The sequence below is a fragment of the Emiliania huxleyi genome (genome assembly GCF_000372725.1).
Source record: "Emiliania huxleyi CCMP1516 unplaced genomic scaffold EMIHUscaffold_72, whole genome shotgun sequence".
Taxonomy (NCBI): Eukaryota; Haptophyta; order Isochrysidales; family Noelaerhabdaceae; genus Emiliania; species Emiliania huxleyi.
The window spans coordinates 378,569-390,126 of record NW_005196603.1 but is presented as its reverse complement, the minus strand read 5'-3'; the positions used below and the strand labels follow the sequence as shown (position 1 = coordinate 390,126).

General features: G+C 65.8%; 3 protein-coding genes across 3 annotated transcripts in view; 1 reads left to right on the top strand and 2 right to left on the bottom strand.

Annotated features, from left to right (window-relative positions):
- The window catches only part of EMIHUDRAFT_438238 (hypothetical protein), a 3,524-nt gene extending 1,816 nt beyond the window's left edge, over positions 1 to 1,708 (top strand). Inside the window, exons 2-7 of the mRNA XM_005761217.1 lie at positions 58 to 251; positions 442 to 516; positions 748 to 845; positions 992 to 1,055; positions 1,243 to 1,306; positions 1,473 to 1,708. Of these exons, the coding sequence (XP_005761274.1) occupies positions 219 to 251; positions 442 to 516; positions 748 to 845; positions 992 to 1,055; positions 1,243 to 1,306; positions 1,473 to 1,612 (474 nt within the window). The 5' untranslated portion in view covers positions 58 to 218 and the 3' untranslated portion in view covers positions 1,613 to 1,708. The remainder of the gene's footprint in view (positions 1 to 57; positions 252 to 441; positions 517 to 747; positions 846 to 991; positions 1,056 to 1,242; positions 1,307 to 1,472) is intronic.
- A 3,038-nt stretch (positions 1,709 to 4,746) lies between these two features.
- EMIHUDRAFT_68105 (hypothetical protein) lies at positions 4,747 to 5,782 on the bottom strand (the record flags this gene model as incomplete). Its single annotated transcript, XM_005761216.1, has 5 exons — positions 4,747 to 4,845; positions 4,885 to 5,094; positions 5,221 to 5,422; positions 5,485 to 5,591; positions 5,702 to 5,782. Coding segments are annotated over 5 exons (699 nt in total), but the record flags the coding sequence as incomplete, so codon positions are not given.
- A 2,003-nt stretch (positions 5,783 to 7,785) lies between these two features.
- On the bottom strand, positions 7,786 to 8,560 carry EMIHUDRAFT_217133 (hypothetical protein; the record flags this gene model as incomplete). The annotated part of the gene is made up of 3 exons (XM_005761215.1): positions 7,786 to 7,909; positions 7,982 to 8,103; positions 8,396 to 8,560. 3 exons carry the CDS (start codon positions 8,558 to 8,560, stop codon positions 7,786 to 7,788), a joined length of 411 nt encoding a protein of 136 aa, XP_005761272.1.
- Positions 8,561 to 11,558: the final 2,998 nt, after the last annotated feature.

Below are 11,558 nucleotides of genomic sequence, written 5' to 3'. Positions count from 1 at the left end.
CAGACGCTGCTCCTCTGCGCGCCGCCGACCGCCGCTCCCCTGCCGCGGCGCGCGCGTAGGCGGTGCTCTTCGCGCGGTACGAGGGGCACTGGTACGTCGACGAGCCGCACCGCGGCTGCGCGTACCGCTCCATCACCTGGGGCCCGCCGCTGATCGACGCGCTGCTTCAGCGCGCAGCAGATGCGGCTGGCGTGCGCGACGCGGCGTTCGGCAGCGCGATGCAGCGCGGCGAGCCGTACTTTCTGCTGTGGGCGCGCGCGCGCGCACCTCCGCCCCGCTCTTCCGCCCCATACCGCCACGTACCCGCAAGAGTGCCCTCTGCGCCGCCTCCGGCGCCTCTGCCCGTCGGCCTCGCCCGCCGAAAGGGCCTCGCTGCCGACAAGGTTTGCGGGGAGGAGGGGGGAGGCGCGCACACGACGCCGCCCGCTCCCCTCGCCGCAGGTCAACCCGGGCGAGGTGAAGGTGCTGCGAGGAAAGGGGCTCCCGCAGCACATCTACCAGGAGGGGTCGCGGCAGGCAAGACGAAGCCGAGAGACCGCCGAGAGACCGCCGAGAGACCGTCGAGAGACCGCCGAGAGATTGCCGAGAGACCGCCAAGAGATCGCCGAGAGACGGCCGAGAGACCGCCGAGAGACAGCCGGGAGACCGCCGAGATCTACCGGGAGGGGTCGCGCGAGGCAAACAGCCCCTGCTATGTCTCAGCCATCTTGGCGAAATCTCGGCGATCTCTCGGCGGTGTCTCGCTAGGCCAACCCGTACGACACAGGGCTGCGGCTCAAGATTGAGAGAACCGTCGTCAACGTCTCCCTCGACACGCCGATCGACCTCGACGCCCAGACGAGCAGGCGCACCCCAAACCCACACTCTTCCTCGCCCTTCTCCTCTTTCCATCTCTCCCCGCACTCCCCTCACTCCCCTCTCTCTGCCCCCCCCTCCCTTTCGGTCGCCACACACTGCCTCTGTTCGGAGCGGCTGCTTTTCTTTTTTCCAGGCAGCTGGTGTCTCCGGCGGGACCGCGCGCGCGCGGCGCCAACACGCTGGCACCGGCGGGCACGGTTGTCGAGCCTAGGCTGGAAGACGAAGTCTGGTATCCAAACCAGCGCTCGAGAGGACACGCGTCCCGCCGTATTCAACCGCGTTCCGCGGCATTCGCTGTCTTGGATAGACTCGTTGGGGGTATTGACTCTGTGGCTGTCGAGGGTTCCCAGATCTCCCCAGATCTCCCCATATCTCCCCTCGTAGGTTGTCGAGGGTTCCGTCACGCCGCCCTCGCCCTTCCACCACTCGCCGCAGCTCGCCTCCAACGGCGACGCAAATCTCCCACATCTCCCCATATCTCGCCATATCTCGCCATATCTCCTGGTACATCTCTCGCACCGTGTCTCCCCATATCTCGCCATATCTCCCCATCTCTCGCACCAGCCGGACGTCGAGCTCATATCTGCTCATATCTCCCCACAATCTCCCCATAGGCGACGCGCGATTCAACTACCCGCCGTCAATGTCGCTGCCGTCAAATTGCGCGCCGTCCGGCGCGTCGATGCCGCCCGGGGTGGGCGCGATGCTGCAGCCGCCGCAGCGACCGCCCGCGAGGCCGACCGCGTTTGCCTGAGGGCGCATGGAGAGTACATGCGGGCCACTGAGCTCTGTGTTACCGTGTTCGAGCTGTGTCCGCGGCCAGTCTGCGAATCGGAGTTCGTTTTCCAAGCGCAAAGGCCAAAGCCCGCTGCGTGTAAAGTCACTAACGGGTCTTTGGAGTATTCGGAGACGTCTCGTGCGTCGTGGCGTCCGCGGGCGCACCGCCGCACCCACACGTGCCACGGATGTCGCGATCGGAAACGACAACTCAATCCCTCAACGTCAAAGCTCAATCGCAAACAGATACAGAGAAACCAGAGAGAAACGATACAGATGTCGCTCGGGGCCCACGCCGCGCTCCGGCCTCCGCGCACGACACGCACGACCAAACATGATGACATCTGTTCAGCCCTTCCCTCGCACGCACACCCCGATCCCGGTCCCGGTCCCCGGGTGGTCCCCGCTTCTCACTCCCGCGACCACACCTCGATCTTCTTGGGCAGCAGCTGGTTCGACAGGTCCTCTCCGTGGCCAAGGCAGCCGCTTTTGCCCAGGCCCCAAGCACAAACAGCGCCGTCGGCCGTGGTGGCGAGGCTGTGGAATGGTCCAGCTGACACAGCGACGACGCGCTGGCCAGCAAAGGCCTCGACCTTCTTGGGCAGCAGCTGCTCTTCCTGGTCGCCGTGGCCCAGCTTGCCAGAGACTCCACCGCCCCAGCTCCAGACAGTGCCGCTGCCGGTGAGGGCGAGGTTGTGCCATGTCCCTGCCGACACAGCGACGACGCGCCGCCCAGCAAAGGCCTCGACCTTCTTCGGCAGCAGCTGCCGCTGATAGTTGCCGTGGCCCAGCTGGCCAAGGGCTCCATGGCCCCAGCTCCAAGCGGCGCCGTCGGCGGTGAGGGCGAGGCTGTGGTAGCCTCCAGCCGAGACAGCGACAACGCGCCGCCCAGCAAAGGCCTCGACCTTCTTGGGCAGCGGCTGGCGCTGCTCGTCGCCGTGGCCCAGCTTGCCCCAGTCTCCACTGCCCCAGCTCCAGACGGCGCCGTTGGCGGTGATGGCGAGGCTGTGCTCGGCTCCAGCCGACACAGCGAGGACGCGCTGGCCAGCCAAGGCCTCGATCTTCATGGGCAGCAGCTGGTTCGGCCGTTCCTCTCCGTGGCCTAGGCAGCCGGTCTCACCCTCGCCCCAAGCAAAGATGGAACTGTCGGCGGTGAGGGCGATGTTGTGCAAGTTTCCAGCCGACACAGCGAGGACACGCTGCCCAGCAAAGGCCTCGATCTTCTTCGGCAGCTGCTGGTCCTGCTCGTCGCCGTGGCCCAAGCAGCCAAAGCTGCCCTCACCCCAGCTCCAGACAGCGCCGTCGGCGGTGAGGGCGAGGCTGTGGCCAACTCCAGCCGACACGCTCATGGCGCGCTCGCCGCCCAGCGTTGACGGGAGGCGGGTCGGCGTGTTGAGCCGCGTCGCGCCCTCGCCGTGGCCGAGGAGCCCTGCGAATTCCTCCTCGTCGTCCTCGTCGTCCTCCTCACCCTCCGCCTCATTGCCGCACGACGAGAGCCGCCCCTCGCCGTCGATGAAGACGCTGTGCCGTTCGCCTGCTGCCGCCCTCGCCGGCGTGTTGGACTCGCACAGCAACGCCGAATAGCACAGCCACCGCACGGCGCAGGTCTCGTCCTCTGGCTGCGCCGGCAGCTCGAAGCCGCGCTCTTGCGCCCACGAGCGGATGCCCTCCAGCGCAAGCGAGGCGTGGAAGAGCAGCGAGACGGCCGCGACGCGAGCAATGTCGACGGGGCTGTCGCAGCGAGACAGGGCGCGCTCGAGGAGCTCCCTGGGAAGGTCGAGCAGGCGGGTGGGCGGCGGCGCGTCTGGCGAGGGAGCGGCGGTGGCGGCGGCGGAGGCGAGGCTGCGCGAGTGGGGGCGCGGCGGGGTGGACAGCGAAGAAAAGAAAACCGAAGGGGCTCCACGAAGGTAGTGTAGGTAGTAATGGACATATTCTACAGGAAAAGAGGGGAAAACTTCAACCGGCGTCTCCACGACCAGAGGCTCTTTTCCCAGTCTGTCAGATCCGTAACCAGCCCCCAGAGCGAGACACTCTATGTGACACTATGTGCGGAGTGCGCCCGCCTCCCCGCCCGCACCGCATCCATGAACATGCCGCGCTCGCCGTGCGCCCCCTCCCTGGCCACTGTACTCACCTTCGCTCCGGGCGCGTCGAGAGGTCGCCCGTCACCACCGAGAGGCTGATCTGCTTCTGCTGCCGCAGCACCTTGACCTGTGACGAGGCGAGAGGAGAGGTGCGGTCAGGGAGCCGTCTCCACCCCAGGGTGGTGGGGGGCAAGGGCCAGGCGGCCCTCGCGACTCCACGTCTAGACAGACAGCCGCCCCACGGCACTCGACGTAAACGACCCGGCGCGCGTGGGCGAGCGGTGCGCGGTCTTCCCCATCACAGGCGAACCCATCCACTCCCGTCGTGACGCGCCTGCAGCGGCTGCCCCACCCTCGTCTCGTCGACGAGCCGCTGGGCGTCCGCGGCCGACGAGATGGGCGTGCCTGCGAGGGGGGGGGGGGTCGAGCTTGCCCACGCCTCGGCGATCGCTCGCCGATCTCTCGGCTGTATCTCGGCTGTATCTCGGCTGTATCTCGGCTGTATCTCGGCTGTATCTCGGCCATCCCTCGCCTGCGAGCTGTATCTCGGCTGTATCTCGGCTGTATCTCGGCCATCCCTCGCCTGCGAGCTGTATCTCGGCTGTATCTCGGCTGTATCTCGGCTGTATCTCGGCTGTATCTCGCCGGCGAGCTCGACGATGAGGTCGAACTTTCGGAATCCCGCCTTCGCGGCGGGTGTGTCTGGCCCGACGGCGAGGACGAGGGCGCCTGACGGTGTGGTCAGGGACGCTCCCTCGGAGGATGCTAGAAGGGCCCCAGAGCGCGGAGGAGGACGGGGTCGGCGCCGTGCTGCTCGGGCAGGTACACGTTCGAGTTTGGGTCGGCGTTGTTGAGCCGTGCCGCCTCGGGCGTCAGAGACAGCATCGAGATGCCGAGGTACGCGTGCGAGATCTTCCCGCCCGCCGAGAGCGTCTTCATCGCCTGACAGCCCGTGATCCGCCGAGATCCGCCGAGATCCGCCGAGATCCGCCGAGATGAGCCGCCCTTCCCGAGATCGGCCGAGATCCGTCCCCGTCGCCTTCTCGGCGGTGTCGATGGGGATGGCAAAGCCGATGCCGGCGGCGTTGGCGCGGATCGCGGTGTTGATGCCGACCACCTCACCAAACTCGTTGAGCAGCGGGCCGCCAGAGTTGCCTGTTCACACCCTTGCGCCAGTGAAGAGGGGGCAGGAAGGCGCGGGCAGCGGGCCGCCAACGCTGCCCGGGTTGATCGCTGCGTCGGTCTGTATGAAGTTGACCTTCTTGTTTGGGATGCCAACCTCGGCGGCGGAGCGAGACAGCGACGAGATGATGCCGAGCGTGACCGTCGAGTCGAGCCCGACGGCGTTGCCGATGGCGATCGCCCAATCGCCGACCTGGAGGTGGCAGGCCACTCAGCTGCCATTCTGGTGACGATGCATGACTCAACTGGTGGGCGATCGGAACCAAAGAACGGAGGGGTGACTGGGTGAGTTGGAAGCGGAGTGCAACTTGGACGAAACCTGCAGCTCGTCCGAGCGCCCGAGCGGGGCGGTCGGCAGCGGCTTCCCGGACGGCTTGATGCGGATGGCGGCCAAGTCCATGAACTCGTCGGTGCCCCTCACCAGGCCGTCGAATGTGCGCCCGTCGATGAGCGTGACCGTCACCTTGGCCGCATTCTTCACCACGTGGGCCTGATCCAAATGTGGAGGGGTCTTGCGTTTGCTTCTGGGCCCGTGCAACTGCTGCATTTGTTCGCATTGGTCATGATGAGCCCATCTTCCGACAGGATGACGCCGGAGCCCTGCCCGGACTCGCGCCGCTGCCCGTCGCCCTCGCCGCCGCGGTCGGGGAAAAGGTACCCCTCGAGCGCGGGCCGGTCCACCAGCCGCTCCTGGTCGCAGCATGTTGGCGTGAGGAGGCGGCGCCCACCGCCTTAGCTTCTCGAGCTGGCCCGGAGAGAGGGAGGGAGGGAGGGAGGGAGGGAGGGAGGGAGGGAGGGACGGAGGGAGACAAAAGAGGGAGCGCCGTGTCGATGCGGACGACCGAAGGACCGACGGCCTGCACCGCCGCAGTCACAAACGACGTCTTTCGCCGCGCGCCCCCCACCGGCGTCGGGGGCTCGAGGCCGGGCAGCCTGCGGCGCAAAGGCAGGTACCGTCGGGAGGAGTGCCGTCAGTCAACCTGCGGCGCGTGTGTGCGAATGCGTGCGTGCGTGTGTGCGTGCGTGTGTGCGTGCGTGTGCGTGTGTGAGATGGGCGAAAAAGGGCGCGCGTGCGCGCGCGTCCGGACACCTCCACTCCCCCCGACCACGAGCCGTTGACTCTTCTCCCTCAAGGTGGTGGACTTTGTCCCGACTGTCGCTCTCTCTCCGCATCTAGCCAGCGTCGCCGCAGGTTGACTGACGGCAATCCCGTCTCGACGGTGGACGGAGCCTCGCCGCCGGCGGCGTCAGCGCTGGCAGCGGCGGAGGAGGAGGCCTGCGCGGCCGACGCGCGGCCGTAGTACCGGAAGAGGCGGCCGTGCGAGACGGTGGCGGCCGGCTGCTGCTGCGGCGGCGCAGCGTTGGCGGCGGCGGCGAGGGCGGGAGAGGTGGGCAGCGGCAGCGCGACGAGGAGCGCGACGAGGAGCACCGCCGCCGCGTGCGTCGCCGCCTTTGCGATCGCGATCCCGCGCTGCACGGCGGTGCGGAGGCCTGTGTGGCGGCTCGGCTTTGGCCGGCGGCACGCAGGCTGGAGAGGCGGCAGCGGCGCGAGCAGCGGCGGCGTGTCCGTGCGCAGCTGCGCCAGCGGCGGCCCTGAGCGCTGTGAGCAGTGCGGCGACGGGACAGTGCTGAGCCGGAACCGAGCGGCCACCATCGGCCGGAAAAAAAACTTTGGGGGGCGCCTATTGCCTTCAGAAGGCCCCAGCCCGCCCTCCTTATACAAATTTTTATCTCAGAACCCCATCGGAGCAACCCCCTCGCCTGCCTTGCCTCCCGCCCCAAAACCCCCCCCCCACCCCCCCACCCCCCCCCCCCCACCCCACCACCACCACCACCACCACCACCCACCCACCCACCCACAACACCGGCACCGGCACCGGCACCGGCGCCGACATCGCGGCGACACAACCGCGCGCCATCATCGCTCGGAGTACTCATGCCTACGGGCGCGCGTCGCGGACGTGTCGTGGACGTGTCCGGGACACGCCGTCTCGAGCTCGCAGCGCGCGGATGCATCGCGCTGCGGGCTCGGTGCAGCGCTGCACGCAGGGTCTCGCCGGCCTCCGTGGGGAGGCTGCGGAGGCGAGACGCTTCGGCGGCGGGGATGACCCTCGCCTGGGGAGATGCGGGGGAGATGTGAGATCTGGGGAGGTGCTGGGGAGGTGCTGGGGAGGTGCTGGGGAGGGGTTGGGGAGATGTGGGGGGCGGTGTGGGGAGATGAAGAGGCAGCTTGTGGTGATGTTGGGGAGGTGTGGGGAGATGTAGGGTAATCTCGGGCAATCTCGGGTAATCTCGGGTTATCTCGGTGATGAGATGGCGGCCCACCTCGCAGGCGGCGTGGCGCGTCGCGACAGGCCCCGCCTCTTCCGGCGGCCAAACCTGCGCCGGGGTGTGTGCGTGTGCGTGTGCGTGTGCGTGTGCGTGTGCGTGTGCGTGTGCGTGTGCGTGTGCGTGTGCGTGTGCGTGTGATGGGCGTGTGATGGGCGTGTGATGGCCGTCATCGCATTCGCCTTCCTGGGACCCAGTGCTGGCTTCTGGCTGTCGTCGCTGTCTCTCCCTTCTCGACTGTCTGTGCTCGTGCGTCTTGGCACTTGGGCCGGCGTTGTGTCTATGCGTGATGGGCTGCGGTGTGCGTGTGATGGGCGAATGTTGTGCGTGTGGTGGGCGTGTGGTGGTGTGCGTGTGGTGGACGTGTGATGGGCGAGTGGTGTGCGTGTGATGGGCGTGTGATGGGCGAGTGGTGTGCGTGTGATGGGCGTGTGGTGGGCGTGCCACCTTGGCCACCACCGTACCCGCCAGCGTGCCGCGCGGCACGGCGCCGTAGTGCGTGCTGTCGTTCGAGTTGGAGGCGTTGTCGCCCTGCAGAAGGGGCAAAAGAACACGATCAAATGAGGTACATAAGAGGGACGGAAGTCGCAAGCTTGACGCGCTGGTATCTGCCATTTTTGGTGTTCAACGGTGTGGCGGGCCAAGAGAAGCAGCCGGCCGTAGCAGTGCCTCGGCAGCGCCTCAGGGAGTGTCTCGGAAGGGCCTCGAAAGCGCCGCAGGGAAGGAGGGGGGGGAGGGGGGGTGTCTCGGACGTGTCCCTCGATACCTCCACCCAGACGTGCTCCGTCGGCACCCTCACCAGCCGGCCGTCCCTCGCATACAGCCAGTCGCCGCCGACGCCGACCACGCGCTTTGTCAGCCAGTCTCGGTCGACCTACAGGGAGGCTCAGGGACGGGTCGGGAGCGAGCACGGCTTCGCCGCCTCGCTCGGCTCGTCTCGCTCCACCTCGGGCGAGCGCAGCACGACCACGTCGCCGCGGGCGAGGCGCCCTGTCGCGGCGGCGAGCGCGGGTGAGGGGGGCAGCGGTGGTAGCGCGGGTGAGGGGGGCAGCGGTGGTGGCGGTGAAGGCGGCGGTGAAGGCGGTGCGAGCGTGGCGCGCGAGCCCATCACTAGGCGGCCCATGCGGCGCCCGGTGCTCGATGAGGGGCAGAGCTGCGTGGCAGACTGCACCGAGGAATAGCGACACACGCTCGATCAGGATGGAGGAGCCGGTCTGGAACGTGGGTGCCATGCTGCTGCCTGCTACCTTGGCCGTGCGCAGCTCCTGCGAGACGATGCCAAGCACGGCAGCGGTGGCGGCGGCCGCGGCCACGCCCACCGCGTGCGACATGTACTTTGCGCAAGAGGATGGATTGTCACGGCGCGCGGAAGGTTTTCGGTCGTCGGCACACGTTTTCTTTTTTTGAGAGCGCCTTCGTTGTTAATAATAATACAGCCTGACGGACACTTGCTGTAGCCACATGCCATGCACACACTCACACGCACCGCACTCCGCACCCACGCCCCCCCCCGCCTCGCCTGAGTTGGAAGGAGAAAGGAAGATGGAACAGCCCGAGGAAAGGAGCGAATCAAACACACGTATGGGAGGTTGAAATCGTGCACCACGCTGCCCGGCGTTTCTCACTTTCCGGGACAGCCCCGCCCTTGTGAGGCAGGAAAGTGGCGGCTACCCCGTACGCCCAGTCCACTGCGACCCCCTCGCCGACCGCCCAGACTTCCCTCCCCCTTCTCCAACCCCGACGAGCCGACGAATGGTTGCGCCTCCGGCCTTGCCCCGCCCTTCGCTGCCTCCCACCGACACTTCTGACACCCCCCCGACACGCACTGACATACAAGACAAACCCGGCGTTCTGCTCTCAAAAGAAAAGAAAAAACGGGAAGGAGGAGACCAGCGGGGGAGACTCCCCACCTATGCAACACCCCGCCTATGCCGTAGTTCCTCTTCGGTCAGCTCGGCAGCGCCAGCGGGATTGCACTCGACCACAGAGGGATTGCACTCGACCACTCCGCACCAGTTGAGGCGCAGGGACGAGGTCAAAAGACAACGCACACACGAAAGGACAGAAATTTTGCTTTATTTGTACGCGTCTACTTTAGAACCTTTAGAACCGGTACGCGTCACTCGACAGGTGGCTGTGCCAGATAGGCTGGGACCTCCGGTATCACGCGCCCATGGTGGAGTTGGTCCCGCGTAAAGAACCGGTCCCACAACTGCTCCGCGGACACCACCGCGTGGATCCAAGCGCCTCCCCGCGACGCATCGCGCGTCTCATTCGCCGCCATCTGCTCGAGTCCAGCCTGCACTCCCCTCCTGAAGTCTTCCTCTCCGCCATGCTCTCGCCAAAAGCGCGCCAGGAAGTCACACATCTTCCGTAGGTGGGCGTCGTCGGTGACGTATTCCGTGGTGTGGCCTCCGAGCAGCCGAACTGTGACTTCGCGCGAGCAGTGAGGCCGATTTCGTGTCGCGAGGCACTCGACGACGCGTGGCGTGTCGGCCTCATTCCAACTCGTGTTCGGGAGGAGGAAACCGACCGCTCCCGTCTGCCAATGGCCGCCTTTCGTCGTAGGACGGTCGCGTCGACGTTCAGGTTGTGGCTGCTCGCGAGGCGGGTGCCGCGTCGCAGCACCGCCGCCACCGCCAGACTCTGCGCTCATCCAGCCAAGCACGCCAGAGCTGAGCCCGCCGCCAGCGCGAAACTGCTCAAGCGGCTGGTCCAAGCGCCCTGGCGATTCCCGAAATTGGGCAGCGCCGTCGTCGCGCATGCGGCCCCAGCCGCTCGAGCGCGGTCGTGAACCGCGCTCGTCGCGCCGCCGGTGCCCACTGTCGCTGCCGGCGAATGACGGCGACCGCGAGCGGTGAAGCGGAGAGCGAGAGCGTCGACGATCAGAGCTGTTTGAGCGGGACGGGGAGCTTCGGCGAAGCCTGCGGCTGCTGAGAGTGATACGTCGCTGCTGAGCCCGATCGAGGCCAGACCACCGGCTCGGCGGTTCGTCCCAGCGGCTTCTCATGGCCGGGCCACCCTTCTAAAAGAGAAACCGCATTACCTTCCTCTTCCTGAGTTCTGTGTACGCCAACTCAGGGTGTGTGGCAGCCAGCTGGCTGTGTGTCTTGTGAGCTTGTTTGTGTCTGTGTGTCGCTCGTGCGTGTCGTCATCATCTGTCCCGCGTCCACCCATACCGCGTTGGTGTCCAGTCCGAGCCCGACTGTTGTTCATCTTTCTACATACATACATACTCTTCCTCTTTTACTCACTCCTCAACTCGCAGTAGTTTATCTCCGATTCACACAAAAATCTCTCTCTCTCTCGCAGCAAGAAAGCTGAGTGTGTGTGTGTGAGTATTCCTTGATACGAAACCACGACGACACACACCAGTCGACTCGCATCGGTTGCCTCCATGAACGGCGGAGCTATTCTCGCGTACACACACACACACACACACACACACACACACACACACACACACACACACACACACACACACACACACACACACACACACACACACACACACACACACACACACACACACACACACACACACACACACACACACACACAACAACAACAACAACAAAGGTTTGGTATTGCTAAAAATCTCTCTCTCTCACACACACACACACGCACACACACACGCACACACACACACACACACACACACACACACACACACACACACACACACACACACACACACACACACACACACACACACACACACACACACACACACACACACGCACACACACACACACACACACACACACACACACACCTACGCAAGACCGAGCTGAGTTTCTTCAAAATCTGTTCGAAGGTCTGCGGCTTTCGCGCCATGGCGGACACCTGAAAGCCCTCCACGTGCTTAGAAGCGCCGCCCAGCACGGCGACGGCGGCTTCAGCGTCCTCGCTTTGCACCTGATGCGTCTCGTCGAATCGCCCGGGCCGCTGCGTTTGGTCAACGAGGACGCATGCGACTCCATCGACCAGCTCCGCAAGGCGATCGAGGTGCTGCACGAGCTGCTGGAGTTCATGATCAAGGGCACGTCAACTTCCGCGGCCCGTCACGGCCTCCTTCTGCCTTTCGTCCTCAATCAGCGCAATCTGAAGGCGCCGCCGCCACCTCCAATGCAACGATGTCACACGGTACAATCCCGCTCCCTGTTCTCAGGCTGTTTTGGAGGGCTGCTACGGAGAGCTGGGCCTCGTCACCGACCACTCGTACCTACTGCACGTGCGCCACGTGGCGCGCCAGGTCTTCCACCGCGTAGTCCTCGCCGCAGCCGACCTCCTGCTCAGCATCCACGGCATCAACCTTGCCGCCGCCGC